The sequence below is a fragment of the Thunnus albacares genome, chromosome 21 (genome assembly GCF_914725855.1).
Source record: "Thunnus albacares chromosome 21, fThuAlb1.1, whole genome shotgun sequence".
NCBI lineage: Eukaryota > Metazoa > Chordata > Actinopteri > Scombriformes > Scombridae > Thunnus > Thunnus albacares.
The window spans coordinates 20,273,917-20,291,743 of record NC_058126.1 but is presented as its reverse complement, the minus strand read 5'-3'; the positions used below and the strand labels follow the sequence as shown (position 1 = coordinate 20,291,743).

At 39.9% G+C, this 17,827-nt stretch overlaps 2 protein-coding genes and 1 non-coding gene across 3 annotated transcripts; 2 read left to right on the top strand and 1 right to left on the bottom strand.

The window, feature by feature from the left end:
* Positions 1-2,932: 2,932 nt before the first annotated feature.
* On the bottom strand, positions 2,933-12,383 carry LOC122972696 (ankyrin repeat and SAM domain-containing protein 6-like). The gene is made up of 18 exons (XM_044339953.1): positions 11,728-12,383; positions 10,630-10,848; positions 10,323-10,524; positions 9,975-10,125; positions 8,896-8,940; positions 8,586-8,790; positions 8,320-8,426; positions 7,664-7,815; positions 6,979-7,216; positions 6,789-6,838; positions 6,440-6,634; positions 6,178-6,340; positions 5,866-6,086; positions 5,491-5,683; positions 5,258-5,325; positions 4,985-5,101; positions 4,569-4,665; positions 2,933-4,283 (listed from the first exon to the last, which is right to left on the bottom strand). The coding sequence occupies exons 1-18, from the start codon at positions 12,057-12,059 to the stop codon at positions 4,234-4,236; spliced, it is 2,805 nt and encodes a 934-aa protein (XP_044195888.1). The 5' UTR covers positions 12,060-12,383; the 3' UTR covers positions 2,933-4,233.
* A 3,136-nt stretch (positions 12,384-15,519) lies between these two features.
* On the top strand, positions 15,520-17,598 carry rps20 (ribosomal protein S20). Its single transcript, XM_044340145.1, has 4 exons — positions 15,520-15,649; positions 16,594-16,693; positions 16,877-16,950; positions 17,377-17,598. The coding sequence occupies exons 1-4, from the start codon at positions 15,647-15,649 to the stop codon at positions 17,557-17,559; spliced, it is 360 nt and encodes a 119-aa protein (XP_044196080.1). The 5' UTR covers positions 15,520-15,646; the 3' UTR covers positions 17,560-17,598.
* LOC122973042 lies at positions 16,739-16,806 on the top strand. The gene has a single exon (XR_006399893.1). It is a non-coding gene; the product is annotated as a small nucleolar RNA U54 (small nucleolar RNA).
* Positions 17,599-17,827: the final 229 nt, after the last annotated feature.

Genomic DNA, 17,827 nt, shown 5'->3' with positions numbered 1-17,827 from the left:
TCTGTGGGGATAATCTTTTGTTGACATTTGGATGTGGGTTTTTCAAAAGGTTAACTTGTGTGAGTGTGGGGTATGCAGAAAGAGAGACGGGAGGGGGGACAGAGAGATAGAAAAAGGGCCACAGTGTTGTGTAACAGCCGGGATGCTGGGTAAACCTGAGAGCAACATGAGTCACTGTTGCAAGGATGAATATTGACAGTGGAATGTTACTGTGAAATCAGGCGGTGACTGTTTGTTTGGACATAGTTCGTACAAACAATATGCGAGGCTAAAAAGACTTGTGCACTCTGGTTATTGGCTGTGTTGCGGCTGCAATTAACAAGTGTTTAAAACCAGCGAAGATTGATGGATGTGTACAAGTGCGGACAGGTTTTCAGCATGGAAGAGGGAAAAGCGGGAGATAAAGTGAGAGAGGAATAAATCAGCATGGAAATAATAAAATAAAATAAATCACCACTATGATCAGAGTGAAAGCTCCAGACGGCTCAATCCTGCAATCCCTGCTCCCCACTAAATCAGGCTGAGAGAACATGAATCACACACACACACACACACACACACACACTGTAGTAAAGCCATTGCCCTAGGTGGTGTCGTCTGAAAACCGCACCGGCTTGTTCACCCGGAGGCCGATGGCCACAAAGTGAATGTCATGGTAATGGCACCCAAGCTTTTGTAGAAGACTCCCAAACGATGTGAAAATCCTCTGTATGCAGCAACCTGGTGTCACCCCTACCTAAACTTTCTCCACACACACACACACACACCTGATGGAGCACAGCGCCATCACAATTCATTAAATTTATTACTTCGTAATCGTAAAATCTTTCTTTAAACACGTGAAATAAATTGAGGGAATCGTTTGTTTCCAAGGAAAATCAATCACGGGAGTCAATTTCCTGACTGCAGCGGAGTAATTTACTGTATTCCACCTCGTACCGGGATACTGTCACACTTTCCGATACATTTTAAAACATAAAGTTTCTTGGATTTTTTTTCCTTGATCTTCAACACCCGACTTGTCAAGATATTTGTAGTTTTCCATGACATTTGACAGTGGAGGATAATTTGATACATTTGCTTGTGATTATTATTACGTGGACACTAACTGCTTCTCTTGAGACTCTGTGTACACTCTATGAACCACCTGGATTTCATTTCGGTGTCTCTGTTGAGGAATACAGTATGTATTTCTGTAAAGCAAAGCAGAGGAACTTAAGATAGGAAAACTGGCACTTACTGCAAATGAAAATGAATCTCTACTGGGGATCTTAACCGAGACTTTAACTCAGGTTCCTTCAGTCAGCCTTTTACCACAGACAGGAGACCACTTTCAGAGTATGAGGCAGACATCTTGGCTAAGGCTGCCGGGATCTCACCAGGGTAGTTTAAAAATCCAGTCAGCAAGAATTACATTTAAGAGCCTCGTGAAAAGAGAAGATGGTTTCTATTTTGCTATTTTGATAAAAAGTTATTAGATTTTTCATCTTCTCTTAGAAAAGTCTGATTTCTCATCACAATCTACATTTCTAATTTCGTGAACGGCATGCGACCGTGATCTACGTCCGTTGTTCCTTACTACCGCAGGACTACTGTATTGACAGCTACAAATAATATTATTAAATGTTATTCAATCCAATCAAAACCTTATGTGAGTGAAAACAATTGGGAGGAAATTAAATGAGTCACTCCATTTGCTGCCCACATGCCACAGCGATGTTAATATATTCCAAATGTATTTTTCTCCCTTCTAGTTTGTCTCTCTCTCTCTCTCTCTCTCTCTCTCTCTCCATACAGCTCACACATGATGACTGTACATCAGAGCGCTCGATCCGCCGCAACCCCGGAGAGGAGAGCTTTCCTACGCTGAGTGATGCTTTTCATTAAATCGTACAGGATCCCTGTCGCCTGCCTGTCGGGCCAGTCTATATCCAGGTCATCAATAATGATTTGAGCAACGCCAGTGTGTTGCTATTTGGTCATGTTTGGGGATGTTTTGAACTTTAGGTTGAGAGATTTGAAGAGTTTGTCGTTTTAAACCAACATATTTATCAGCTGGTCGCGTTCACGTAGTGGCAGAAGCTTTAAAAAAAACAAAACACAAATATTTGACAGGTCGTTCGCTACTGAAAAACCGTAAAAATCTTGATTTCAATCAGGTCAGATTGTGTGTGTTTCACAACCAAAAATGGACAATGATGTATCTACTAAACACTGATTTTCCTTAAAGTCCACTCAAACATGTTTTGCTTCTTATTCCTTCACCTGGATGTTTGAGCTTCACTGTGCAGAATGATGTATGTGCAGTTTGACACTAGTAGGCTGTTTTCGCATTCATCTGCTGAAAGGGGGAAAGTTTCTGTGTGCCGACCAATAAATCTGAGTTTAAGACGTGTACTTACGAGCATGATTTTGTGACATCACAACTAGCGGTCCAAAATGTAACTTACACAAGTGTGATGTGGAAACTTGAAGCCTCCGTTGCACATACACTTGAGAATAGATTTCTCAGTGAAGAAGAGAGCAGTTAAGCTTTTGAAATTTGAAATATTTGTATCGTCCTAAATTCTGGATTTTACGTTTTTTTGTGGAAGAACCATATCAGAAACAAATTTTCAGTATTTTATATGAATTAAAACACCATCTGAGGGCTTTTTCAGTTGTAGAAAGCTTCTTCTGAGCTCCTAGACAAAGCCTTTACACCTCCTTGGCTGATAATTAAGACAGCTACACTATTTCCTGTTGGTTTTAATGTGACTACTACAGCTGCAGGAGAGACTTCAGTCTGAGAGCTCATGAGGATAAACACAAACAAACACGTCACAGACCAGGATCTGTGGAGTACAACAATGCAGCGGGTCGGCGTCACTCTGGTAATTTATTGCATCAATAGAAGGTCACTGCCATCTTGTGGAAGGAAGACGGTCTCATAGACGGCACAGAAGGTTTATTTGTTTATACACACAGAAAAACCTGGATCTGAAACTTGTTTTCCAACTATTAAAAGTGGGCACCACTGAATGCAATTTGTATTCAGCTTACTTCATCCTGCAGTATTTAATTCTAGGCACATATTTTAATTTTTTACATGTTTTCTCACACACAGTACACAACATGCAGATACAGCCAAAAGAGGACATGATCTCAGTGTTGATGATTTATAGTTCAAATATCATATTTAACAGATCCTGATACATCCTGAACACTGCTCATGCTCTGAATTTAAGACATGGATTACAAGCAACTGATATTTGGGAATGATGTAGCGCTCCCTCTGTCTGCATGCAGACGGGCCATTTAATGGTGGAGCCAGATGGGAAAACACAGAACAGGCCCAGTGGAAACTATTGCTCAATGCACCTCTTTCAAACAAAATTTATACTGCTCATAAAATGCTCCTGAAATGTTTTTGCCAACGTCTTTTCATCTCAAATCCAGTAAGATATTAAACGGTTAAAAAAAACATTTACTTATTGCATCATCATCATGTTTATTTATTCATGTCAGCACAGTCCTGACTAGAAATCATCTGTTTACATAGTGGTCCATAAATTCAAGACAAACACACTAGTAAAGGCAGTCCAGTAGACTGGATGCTGCTTAGCTAATGTTCCTTTCTCTTCCTCTGTTTGCTTTCCTCATCAGTGCAGCCTTTTAGTCCTTACAACTGCTTTTAAGTCTCAGTCACAGTCTCTCTGGCTACTTTATTCATGTTATATTCATAATCTCTCTCTTGCAACACATTTACATTATTTCGCATTCACTCCGTTAAAATAAAAAATCTCTTTTTTCTCACTCGCTCTCCCTGTGCTGTGTGTTTGATCTTATTGTCTTTCGCTACTTCCTGCTCTTTTATCCACTCTGTAGCAGTAGATATGGCAACTGCATCATCACTATGGCAAAAAAAACATCGTTTGCCGCACATCACGTGTAAAATAGCAGCAGGGGACTGGACTCAGCCAGCTCTGTCACACCCTCCCTTGCTTTAGGATCCATAAGAGGAACACTTTTATGCGGTGTTGTCCTGGAGGGTCCTATACAGGCGGTTTATCAGGGCCTGGTTGGTCGTTTTGCTGCAGCGTCCTCTTGCACCAACACCTCTAGTGGTCTGGGACACTGGTGTCCAGAAGACATTTTATTTGTGCCTTGGCTACAGGTCACTGGCATTTTACTCTTATTTTAAGTACCTTTGGTGTACTTCCTGGAAAGGTGGTGCTCATCAGTGCTGTTGGGTTACCTCTTGTTGGAGGAACGAACCTGGTGTCTCATCCAACTAGTTGGAGCTGATGAAGAGCAGAGAAAAAAGAGGTAGGAGACAGATTATGATGTTGTCTTTGGATGTACTTTCTTCAGTTTCTCCATTAGAGTTCCAGTTTTAAAATACTTCAACATTTGGGAATGACATTTAATTGTTGAGAGTTAGATGAGCCATCAGTCGGTTAGCTTAGCTTAGCAAAAGGACTGGAAACACGGGGAGACAGCTAGCATGGCTCAGTCCAAAGGTAAAAAATAAAGAATAAGTGTATTTCCCAAAATGTTGGACTATTCCTTTAACATTGGACACTTACAGCGTGGTTGTCCTGGTTGTCTTGGGTTACTAGCACTGCTACCGAAGGAAGACTGGAAGTTATGGATGGTCTCTTGAAGGATCTGCCTTTCGCGGCCCTGATGAAAAGCCAACAGCGTTCGTTATACACCAGCAATATTTTCAGGCAAAGATGATGCTCTTGTTATACTTTAACATATCGTGTCCCTCTCATATGTATCCACTGTACAGCTGTTCTTCTTTAACAATTTCCATCCTCGTTCAAAGTAATTCTGCCTATCTCTGCTGGCTCATAATGTTAAAAATTTATTATAATATAGTGTTGGGTTGTACTGTGGAAAACTGGAATCGGAAAGACTATAAATTAAGGCCAGAGAGCACTGGAAACACAGCACTAGAAGATGAAATGCAAAACCATATATGTTGAACCAAATGCACCTTCCCAGCATTGAGCTCTGATATGGCAGCCAAGATCTGTTGTCTGGGTCCGTCTGTTTTAATGCCCAGCTCCTTCAGGTCTCCATCTGTCAGAGTGAGGAATGCCTCCATGTCCACCTAGAGGAAGTAAAAAGCAAAACAGATTCAAATCTCTTTAACATATGCAATTTTATGTGTTTATTGTAACAGCAACTGTCCAGTCCTTTCAGGTACTGCAGGTCAGTGATGCAGTCAAATGCTTTGGAATCACTATTGGCACAAAATAAAGAATACCTCCTGTTCTTCAAATATGGGCTGGTATTTCTCAAGCGACAGTTTCTTCAAGATACTTGACAGCTCATCTAAAAAAAAAAAAAAAAATTAAAGACAAAAACATACAGTATGACTTAAGAGAAAGTGCTAAAACTTGACACCCATGGCCACTGTGCTTACAAATAGATTTTAATTTGTGTGGATTTCATATGTTGATTATTTTCATTTAACCCCGGGATTCAGTGCTGTATTACCTTCATCGGTGATGGTTCCACTGCTGGAGCCACCACTGCTCTTGGAGCGAGGATGGGACGAGGCTGAAGACAGAGAGTCTCCTGCCCCAGCAGGAGGCTTAGGCGTTGGGGAAGGAGATGGGGTTAGAGTGGGCGACGTGCTCTTGGAGGTGGAGGAATTCCCTGACTGAGGTCTCTTGTTCAACTCTATCTTCTACAAGAAATGCAGACGGACATAAGCACCTGTTCACTGACATAAAAAGGCATCTCATTGGAAGTTTTTATAAAAAAACACCCACTTCCCACTGTTCTCGCTATAGTAATGGTACATGGCGCCACTTTCTTAACTTTACACATTTTACCAAAGTAATGACAGAAAGGAAACAGAACACAGACCCGTCTCGAGTGGATGTCGGAGGCCACCAGGCTGGGGTGGGAGTGGATATCAGGGAGGCTGATGTCAGGCAGCGGCAGGCCAGGTGCTGAGGCTGGAAGTGGAGGTGGACTCTGTGTCTGGCTGTGCTGTTTCTCTGGAGCTTGAGCCTTCACGTCTATCAGGCCCGCTGCTCTCTTCCTTTGGGCTGCTATCTGGGAGAGAACACTGTCTGCACTGCCCCCTGGTGGAAGCAAGAGGAAAGAATACACATTGTGTTGCAGGTACTTTATAATACAAATATGTAATTTGTGTTTGTCAGTATATGTGTGAACCTGAACGGTTGTGAGAGTCCCGGTTGAGTCCTGCGACTCCATTGGAGCCTCCGGAGGAGTGCGGGGAGTGGTAGTGACCAGAGTTGGACGGAGAGGAGGAGGAGGGCCCCTTGGGGATGCTGGGAAACTTAATGGACCTGCTAACCACACGACTGATAGACGTCTGATGAATAAAGGAGAGAGAAAGATATGAACAATGAAAGACATACAAACTGTTAGAGACAGCACAAACATTCCCTCCCTGTCATGCACAAAAACTCACAATATCTGAGTTTCCACTGCTGTTTAGCTTCCTCTGGGGTGGCATAGGGAGGCGGGGCGCTTCACTCTTTCCCTCCCTGAGGAGGCGCGAACGGTCTGAGTTCCACGGTTCAAAGTTGGACGGAGGGAGGAAGGGAGGGATCACTGCTTTCAGCTTGTCATTGGGCAACCGGGTCAGGGGGGCACCACTTCTAAGCTGGAGGAGATGGAAAAGACAGTGTAATCACAACACAACTACTACTACTAATGGTAGTTATAAAGTACAATAACCAGAGTCTGAAACATATAAATAAATGTTATGTATAAAATAAAAGGTTGTTACACAAACATAAAAACTCAAGGCTGGTTACCATTGTGGTTATTAGAAAGTCCTCCTTTTCTGAAGATGTCCTGCAAAGACCTGGAAAAGGGAACCAACATCATTTACATTTTCCTGCACATATATGCTAAAATATATGTGGGTTTCTCCCTTTTTTTTAGGTTTAAATTTTATTCTCTAGTTTTTGCCTTTGCTAAACTCTCAGCTACTCTTTGGCTCACCAGTATCTTTGCTCTTAACTGCCCAGGCAGTGCTGATGTCATTCCCTCCCAAGGCAGGGGTTGGTGCCAGCGCCCCGTTAGACGCTCCAGCGGGCTTCATATTTGCCTTCATTGTGGCGTCCAAGGAAGGTTCAGCATCGTCTGGAAACGGAGCCAGGCGATTGGAGGAAAGGCCGTGTCTCAGAGTGTGAGTCAACTTGAGCCGCCGGAATCGATTAGACATCCTGCTCCACCAGGACTGCAGCAGAGTCGGAGTCAAACATGTCATTGGGAAGAGTTTTAATGATATAGTAGGATTTCTTTACTGCAAATGTTTATATCATCCACTCATTACCATTAAATCAGCAATATGTTAAAATTTTATTACAGTTTAATTAAAAAACATATAAAACATATAAATAATTGATCAATACTACACTAAACAAGAGCAGAACTTGAGCAGTAATCATTTTACAGCTTCAGGTAATGTGTGTTTGTGTGTATGTGTACTAAATAAATTCAATTTACTCTTAAAAAGACAGAGACGGCAGTTGGGATTGTTCAGGATATTAAAGTAACTGGACTTTGATATAAAAATACAAGATAAAAACAAGAGAAAAGGGCATTTTAAATTGACTGTAATCACATGATGTAATGTGTAATCATTTAGAAAGATAAACAGACAGCTGTGAGACTTCTATCGTACCTTAAGGCCTCCTTTGTCGTCAGGTGGCACAGGGACGTTGTTGAGGGAGTGTCGGCTTTTGGAGCGCGTCAGTGAAGTTCTGCCACGGCGCTTGGACTTATCCTTATCTACTTGCATACACACTGACGCTAACAGACGCACCAACTCAGTGTCTGACCAAATCCACAGCAGACACCAGGGGAAAAAATAAGGATTCAATGAGTAAAAGGACATTGTGGAAACGTGATAGCATAGACTGTTAAGTGCTACTGTCTGATAGTTGTTAGGACATAAAAGGCTAATGATATGATGCATTTGGAGAATAAATTTAAGTTTGGCAGACATCTCTAATAATATATTACAAACATAGAAGAGTACATAATAATGCAATATGTAATGACTAATGTGGAAAGATGTTGTTGTAGTTTTTTAAATACGCTTCTAAAATTTCATTGGTCAATATTTCAAAATCACTAGTACCTCCACTATCCTAGGTCAAAGTCTTAAGATGATTCCTCTATAAAAGACAAATATCTCGCAGCATTATTACTATTTTCAAATGGTGGATTTTTACTACATTTGTAACATCCTGCAACTTAACTAGGAAAGAGCTGTTTCTTCAGTCTGACCAAATTTGCCCAAAGTGCTGTAAGACAGAGTGATGATTGTGAGGTTACCTGGGTCGTTTAGCAGCATGACCAAATCAAAGGCTGTGTATCCGTTCTTAGCTCGAAGGTTGACATCAGCCCCTTGACTCAACAGGTACTTGACAATATCTTTATTACTATAAGGAGGAAAAGAAAGAAAAAAAAGTAGAAAAGGATTGATTATGTCTGCCTAAATACTGTATAACTGCATAACGTGCAAATTTCCTCATATTCCATATTTTTTTCATTTTATTTGTGTTTTGAACTGAAAACCAATGAAACCAACATCAACTCACCCATGATAGGTGGCCTGCATTAAAGCGGTCCAACCGTGGACACCGTCTTGTTTGTCTATGTCAGCGTTCTTCTCCACCATCAGCTGCACCACCTCTAACTGACCGCTCACCGCTGCCATCATGAGAGGTGACGCTCCCTCCTGATTGGATGAATTCACCTGAGTGGGATCCTCCTCCAAGATCTCTTTGACTAGCTGGGAATTCCCTAAATCACCATAAACACAGACATTACAATTAAATCTTATTAACACAAAACAACAAAAATGTTCTTTTATTTCTGCTTTTTCTGGAAGTATTTAATATAACTCACCCAACTTGAGGGCACTGAACACATCTGGTCTTCTTCTCTCGTCGTCTGTGAAGAAACAAGCCAGGCTGAGGAAAGAGTTCTGATATCCTCTGAAACAACAGTCCTACTTGGCCAGAATCCACATAGCTCAGCACTATCAGTCAGTGTGTGTGCGTGTGTGTGTGTGTGTGTGTGTGTAGGGGGGGGGGGGGGCTATGTACATAAATACTAATCACTGCAGAGTTTGCTCTCACAAAAATAAAAATGAGCTTGAACAAAGAGAAAGAAAGAAGAAAGTGAGAAGTAAAAACATTCTGGTGGAGCTGAAACATCTGTACAGTGTGAAAAAGTGATTTTCTGTTTGTACACAAAATTCTGTTTTACCTACATTTCAGACCAGTATCCAAAAAATGGGATAACAAATCACTGCCTGATCAGCCATAAAAGAGTCTGATTCATCTTAAACATTAATAGCAAAAGTGTCACACAATATAGGCACAAGTGAACTCTGGTTACAGATTTATGTGTTGTTAATTTCACAGTCAGAGCTTTTAAATGAAGTGAATCCTGAACTCCTGGTGAGAAAACACATCATAGATCAAAGAAGCTGAGTGTGTCTGTCTCTTCCTTTAGAGACGGGACCACCCCTGTTGGTTTCACTTTCACACTGGTGTTAATTGCAGTGAAAGACTAGACTCTAGTCGTGACAACACACACACAAATACACCAGTAAGCGGAGCTTCCTTCAAAATCTGTTTCCTGTCTTTATCTGATCTCCTTTCATCTAAGGTTCTAATCATTATTATTATTACATCCAATTATTAATCTGCATCTCATCATATCAAACATATACAGTAGATGTTCAATTCTGCGACAATTAGTTTTTCTTTCATTCAAGTATTTTGTGTATATAGCAGTTGCATATTGTTTACACTGTAGTTTAGTAATGTCTGAACCATTTGTTGTCTTTTTTTTCTTACATTCAGTTTATTATGCTTTCATTGTAAACCTTGTACAACCTACTTAATGAATGCAGACCAGTGTATCATGATCATGCTAATAAAGCAAATCTGTATTTAAGACAGAGAAAGATGACCAACCTGTCTGTGGTCGGACAGTAGTGATGGAGTCAAGATAAGCCTTGACGTCTCTCTGTTTTAGCTGCATGGCTAGCTCAAAAGCCGTCTTGGACAGTACATTGACCCGGTCTGGGTCAGCTCCCCGCTCCACCAGCTGCTGAGCCACAGCCACCTTCAAAACACACATAATTTAATTTGTCAGCTGCTTCAGAAACTCACAACAAAAAAGAACACATACATTTGTGCTGCAGCTGTGTTTTAAACAAACTTGTAAATGTACATGCTATACATTGCCACATCCACATGACACCTACAATACCCAAAATGTATTTTAGGTCCAATCTATCCAACCATCCATCCATCATTCACCTTCCCACTGAGGGTGGCCACCATCAGTGGTCCCCAGCCAGTGGTCTTCTGGGAAAAGTTGACATCAGAGCCCCACTCTAGCAGCAGGCGCACCGCAGCCTCGTGGCCGTGCTGAGACGCCACCATCAGGGCTGTGATGTCCATGAATTCTCTGCCGCCACCTCCTCCTGCACAACCTTCACCACCTCCAAAACCAGCCGCGCTGTGGAGAGAAGGGACAGAGCCAAAGATATTAAGGCCAGTCCTTGACTTTAAGATTTTACTAATTTTTTTTTCAGTTTAATTTGTTTTAGTCTAATGCCCAAACCTGCAGCTGTTGTTGTTATTGCCATTGGAGACGGCCTCTGCAGCAACAGCCAGATGATCGTAGTCATCTACGTATGCCCCGCTCTCCAGGAGTAGCTTCACTACATGGGTGTGTCCCCCACGAGCAGCCATAGTCAGGACACTTGCACCCAGCCTGTTTCGTCCATTAATCTCTGCCCCGTTCTCTAGGAGGATGTGGGCAACAGTCAGGTGACCGAACCTAAGTGGAGAGTTAGAGACACAGAAAATTAAAGAGCGAGCAGGACTTATACTATCCAGTTCATCACACTTTTGTTACAAATGCAACAGGGTCCTCTTCTCTAAGCTGACTCAATTCTCAGAGGGTTGGGAGGGAAATCTGGAAGCAAGTACATCAAATGTGTGCATTTCAATCAATGTTAAGTCAAGTTTTTATGAGAATTATGGAATATTTTAAATCCAGCTTGTCAAATTTGAAGCCGTAAGTGCAAGCTAGTTAACCTGCCTAAAAATAACTATTATTATTCCCACAAAGTCAGAAAAACCCCTATAGATTATAAAAGCTTATAATATGAACAGAATTTTAGTACATACATGTTGCTACACCAAACTCCATGCAAACATCTGTCAATTTATCAGGCCCTTGCTTTGTACACTTAACATTCAAGACTGTGTTGTGATAATCCACCAAATATAACTTCTTTTTTTTCATTTAATAAGTAACTTTCAAAATAGTGCCACGGTTGTATTTATTTATTTACTTATTTATTTTGTTTTCACACATATACGGCTGCATAAAATCCAGATAATAAAAATAAAAGATGTGACAGTCAAGAAGCCACAGTCCCCACTGCAATTATAACATTGCCATTCAGTTTTATGGTAGAAAAGGTTCGTATTAATATCAGACAAACGAATTACAGTGAGCTATTTCTTTTTTTACTGATACTTGTGTTTCTATTCGCCGAACTGAAGAAGGACTTCTGAAAATTCCTAAACTGTAATTTAGAGGAGTTTATCATCTACTACATGAAGCTACAAGTGAAATGTCCAGATTTTTGAATAAAGTTTGGTGAGACTTTCGGACACGGGTGCATTGAGCTCCAGCCCGCAGCCCCACCTTGCAGCCTGCATCAGCGGGGTCCAGCCGTAGTTGTTGCGGCTGTCCACCGAGGCCCCCTTTCGTAGCAAACACCGCACCAGGTTTTCATGCCCGCTGGCCGAGGCAAACTGCAGGGCGGTGTTGCCCTCCTCGTCCGTGCAGTCCACCGGCACCAGAGACAACATGTCCGCGGCGGAGGTGCACTCCGACCCCGCTTCTGACCGCAGCCTGCTCTGCCGCCCGGACTCCTTCGGGGCTCCGGGCTCCAGGATGCTCCGGGCCGTTTCATAATCCCCCTCATCGCAGGCACGGAGCAGCAGCAGCGAACTAGCGGGGACACCGAAATTCATGTCCTCCGTGTTATGAAGTGTTATTCCGTCTCCATTTATCTTCAGTTGGTTTCATGGATGGTAACGGTCCAGGACTGTCCCTCTGTCAGTCGGCCTGTGTTTGAAGTCATGACGCACACTGAAATAAAGTTTGGCGTCCAGGTAAAGTTACTAACTCATCTTCCTCTCAAACACAACACACAACGAATCGTTTCCAATCACAGCGCGTCAGCCATAAGTTACTGGGTTTAGAGAAAACAACTTTGTGCCCGGTTCCGTTACTTGTTTAGGAATCTGACAAGTTACAACACAGCACACGACTTCCGCTTTAATCCTTCAACATAAAAGTACCTAACGTCGTGTCCGTAAGGTAACCCTAGATTTCTCTCGCGAGATTTCTACGCGTTGCTCCTTCATTGTGCGTGTTGCACAACATAATTATGTTTTATGGTGTGCCAATGTTGTGTTTATGGTCTGGTTAGGTTTAGGCACAAAAACACTTGGTTAGGGTTAGGGAAAGATCATGGTTTGAATTCAAATGATCACTCTCGCGAGATCTTTCGCAAATCTAAGGTTATCATCTAGACACGACCGCGCCGAACATAACAAAAATGTGGAACTCACAGTATGATTCAGTTAAAACAAATAACTTGAAAGTGACGTGACATTGAGTTTACTTTTTTTAAAAAGTTTTTTTAGTTAACAATTCATTGATGATTGTAGATTGAACCATGAGAAAACAATGATAGAGATTATGCCTTAATTCCACCTTTTTATATATTTTTTCAAATACATATATTGATTTTTATATTTTGTTACGACCAGTGGTTATGACGGAGGAGGATAAGGGCCACATGTAAAAAATGTATTTGAATTCTGAGATTAAAGTCAGAAGAACTCAAATAAATTTTTCACATATGGCCCTAATCCTCTTCCGTACCTTATTATATTGTATATGTCCTTTTATATATATTTATTTATTGTTTTTTCTCTAATGGAGCCACTCAGTCAAAGTATTTTGCACAATTGTACTTGTATAACCGGAGTGACAATAAACATCTTAAATCTTAAATGAATTAATGAATTTATTAGATGATTAAAAACACTGCACTGCAGTCATTACATACATTAAAAATCACAGAGGATGAAAACACAATAAAGACTGAAGACTTATTTCCATTGCAGTCCTCAAATAAATGATTCTTCAATCTTGATCGACAGGTATGTCGATATGCATGTCACCTGAAGTTTTCAACATCAAACAAACAGGAACTCCGCCCTCCCTTGTCGCCACCCATCCCCACCTGCCTAAGCAACATACAAACTTACATGAAAAATAAATGAATAAATAATAAATGAATAAAAGTAAAAGATAATAAAATATGAATAAAAATAATAATAAAAATAAAAAATAAAATAAAATAATAATAATAATAATAATAATAATAATAAAAGTATTGATTTTTACTTTACTTTGATGTTAACTGTCATGTAAGTACTAACATTTATGCTTATGTTTTCAATATTTGCAGAGTAATCATTAATACTACTACTACTACTACTACTACTACTACTACTACTACTACTACTAATAATAATAATAATAATAATAATAATAATAATAATAATAATAATATGCATTTAATTCGTACTGTACTTTTCATTCGCAGTGAATCTCAAAGTTCTACAGCATTATAAATAGATAACATCAAGAAAATACAAGTTAAGATGAAAAAACCTCCCTAAATAAAAAGGTTTTTAAGCCTGTTCTAAAAATATGTTATTGTTTTGCTGATGTTGACGTCAGTCAGTGTACTTTAGTATCATGAGTGTTCACTGGCATCTAGTGGTCATAGAGACGAACTACAGCTGTGCATTCTTTTTTTATAGAGCACATTTAAAAACAAAGTTGACCAAAGTGCTTTACAGAGACTGAGAAATACAATCAAATGAAAACACAGACAAAGTTATAAGATTCAAGGAGAAAAGTAATAAAAGTGTAGAATAGAATAAATAAAAAAAGGGATTTAAATCCTAAAAAACACAACAGCACTGCACAGAGAACAAATAATTAATATAGATAGAGCATAAATAAATAAAGAAATACAGAATGTGACCATTCATGTCTTCATGATGAATATTAAAAGGCTCAAGAAAAGAGATGAGTCTTAAAGCTTATCATTACTTTTCTGGTATGTATCAATTCTGGTATTAAGGGGTATTATCAGCAGAATGTACTGCAATTTACTTAACGTCTGTTCAAGGAGGAGCTTTTGATTCTAACTATTTTATATAATGCTGGATAGTTTAATGAATAATAAGTCATCATATTTTAGTTGTTATATTTTGTGAGAAAAATGATGTAGAAATATACAGGTGCATATTTTCTATGTGCTTTGGGGGCCTTTTGAAAGTTCTTTCAGGTACAATGACTTAAAATAGTAACATAATTCAACACTTTTCATTTCTAAACAACATAAATCTATCTGCCCTTTTAGTTGGGGGCCCAAGGCAGTTGCATACCTTGCCTGATGGTAAAGTCTGCTCCTGAGTATTGTTAAATTGTATTAATAGTTTGTGCTCTGAAAACTACTCTGACCTCAAGACTGACACAATAAACCAATAGCAACGAAAATGAAACAAGCAACAACAACAACAATAAAACCCCCACAATTGTATTGTTCATTGCCTTCTTGTCATAGAGGGGAGACATACAGATAATAATCTCATTATTTTTCAAATGTATTTGTTAAGGTTTTCACCGGATTTGTATGTGTCATGTTATTGAGTCAGTGGGTTTGACTCGACTTTATTGATTTGTGGATATCAATAACAAATGTGATTTTTGTGGAAATGAAGAAGACACAACTAAACATCTATTGTATGAATGCAGGATTCTGGAGAAGGATTATTTTGACACTCAAACCAGCCATTCAATCAAGCTGAAAGCCAAGGATGTAATGAAATATGAAAACACAAATCAGAAACAACCAGAAAGTTCAATAGAAGTTCTCGAGGTCTCGCCAATTGTTTGAACTTTTCATGTTTGAATTTAGAAAGTATTTTGATTCTATCCAACTGAAATCTGATTTTATTGCCTATCTTTTCTGTAACCTTTTAAAAAATATATTATTTGAATTCATTTTTATTATTCTTACTTTTAAACCTTTGTCCTGTTACCATATTGAATGTATCAACCAATTGAAAGTGAAGCCATGCCTGTTATGTTATCCTTGTTTCCTTATGATGTTTGCTGTTATTGTCTTAGTGTCATATGCTGTAAGTGACGGTTGCTATAAATAAAGAGATGAGAAAAAAACAAACAAACAAAAACTTAACACTGGTGGTAATAACAGCGCTTACTACCCCAAGTACCTCTCTAGTGTTTCCAGTGAAAAACTACATTCAATCCTAAACAATAGTGAATCGAGGCCACTAGATGGCGCTGTGGGTGATATCTACGCCTGAAACACCAAAGAAGAAGAAGCAGTATATTAACAGGAAGCGGGCCGTGATCCGGCCTTTCCGTGAAGAGCTAACCACGCTGTTCCTGACTCACCGCTGTTCGCTTGAATTTCTCCCGAATAAGTCGGTCAGGAATATTCACAATGGTATGTGCTGTTTCAATAAAGCTGTGACTGCCTTAACGAAACCTTTCTGCCAATGATTTGATTACTATTTAGCCTTATTTGACACAGAAATGTTACGGAGTGTGGGAGCTAGCGCGGACAGCTAATGTAGCTGTTAGCTTTGAAGTGGACGTCCCGCCACAAACCTGATTGCCCAATAATTTTGTGTTTATTTGGCAAGTTATCAGACCTGTCAGTACACGACACAACATCTTTCCGACTTTTAAAGACATTCTTAACTTAAAGCTATTAGACCGCAGCTCCCACGATCATGTGTTCATTTAAAGTGACTTAGTTAAGTGTTTAGGTAGAAACAAGTGTTTCTGTTCATTATAAGAGTTAGAGTTGGGCGGCCTAAACCAGCGAGTTCAGATTAATATATCGTTATCGTAGACAAGTAACCGGCTCATGTGGTGGTTTTTTGGGCTGTTTGTGAATGTTTAGTGGCGAAACTGATGCGGGGAATAAGCTAACTTACAATTAAAGTGTAATAACAGTCGCTGTAAAGTAATTCTAGTGTTTTATACGCATGTAATTCTCTACTTAAGTATATTAATGCTATAAGTATATAGTATAAGTATTTTCCATAAAAATCTGTATCAAGCGCTCCACGTGGTGTTGCGTTTAGGTTCCTCTGGGCTTTCAGGATAAACCAGTTGGACGGATAATGAGTAGCCTGAATATGTAAATGTAATAACGCAACTTATGAAGATTAGTCTGCATTTATGTTACTTAACCTGTTTTGAGTGGTCAATCTCATAGTAAACCATACATTGATGCAGGAAGGTGATTAAAGCTTGCACTATTGAGTAATAACAAGGTGAATGTTATGCCAATTTTGTGTAATACGTCTATCACTATTTTGATTTGTGTGTCTGTGTAAACATGTGGCTAATAAAGATGATTCTGATTTCCCACAAACGCAGGCTTTAAAGGACACTGGCAAGGCACCCGTTGAGACTGAGGTGGCCATTCACCGCATCCGCATCACCCTCACCAGCCGCAACGTCAAATCTCTGGAGAAAGGTACTTAAGTTCAAGATATTTATGTTTAAAAATGACATGAAGACCTGAGCAATGAGGATAAAAATTCCAAAGTGATGAACACTGACTACGTTATACGCTATTCTGAGCCATGGCTTTAAAAGCACAACAAATTGATTGCTGATTGCTCATATCTTACTAAGCTTTGTCTTTTATTATTCTCAGTCTGCGCAGATTTGATCCGTGGGGCTAAGGAGAAGAACCTGAAGGTGAAGGGACCAGTCCGCATGCCTACCAAGGTACAGGAGTTGTATTTGACCTACATTTTTATGTGGATGTCAGACATAATGGGTTTGATGTGGTAGATTATGGACAGACATCCACCACGGATTTTGAGTGAAAGTGTCTTAAGTGGTCATGAGAAGGGACGTTATACTGAAACTATAGTAAAGTTTCTTCCTTTCCAGCAGAAATGGAATGTTTGTGGTGCACAGAGTGAAATACATTTGGATAAAACTAACACATGCACACCAAGACACATGGGCTTTTTTACACCAAATACACTTTATATTAACCTGTGTTAATCTGTGTTTCTGCCATAAGTGTTAAGTAGTGCATATGAACATAGTAGTGCAGTGTGGAGATGGGGAAAAGTAGATGGGGTTTTATGGATTCGTGACTTTAATTAGCTCAAGCTAAAATATGTTCCCTCTGGTTCCCTCCAGACTCTGCGCATCACCACCAGAAAGACTCCCTGTGGTGAGGGTTCCAAGACCTGGGATCGCTTCCAGATGAGGATCCACAAGCGTCTGATTGATCTTCACAGCCCATCTGAAATCGTCAAGCAGATCACCTCTATCAGCATCGAACCAGGTGTAGAGGTTGAAGTTACCATCGCAGACGCATAAACAAATGCAGATGAGACAATAAAGGAATAAATAAGGAAACTGTGTTGTGGTGGTGTTGAATGATGTATATTCTGACAGTGTAAGGAGTGTCTCTAAAGGGAGTGTGTGGAACAGATGTGGAAATTTACCATAAACAAACTGACACCCTGAAATTGAACTGAACTTGCAGGCAGAAGGAATGAACATTATGTGTACTTCACTCAGATTCTCAGTCACCAGTGGGTTACTGATTAAAGCTTAGGCTTCAGTCTAATGCAATAGTGTACTT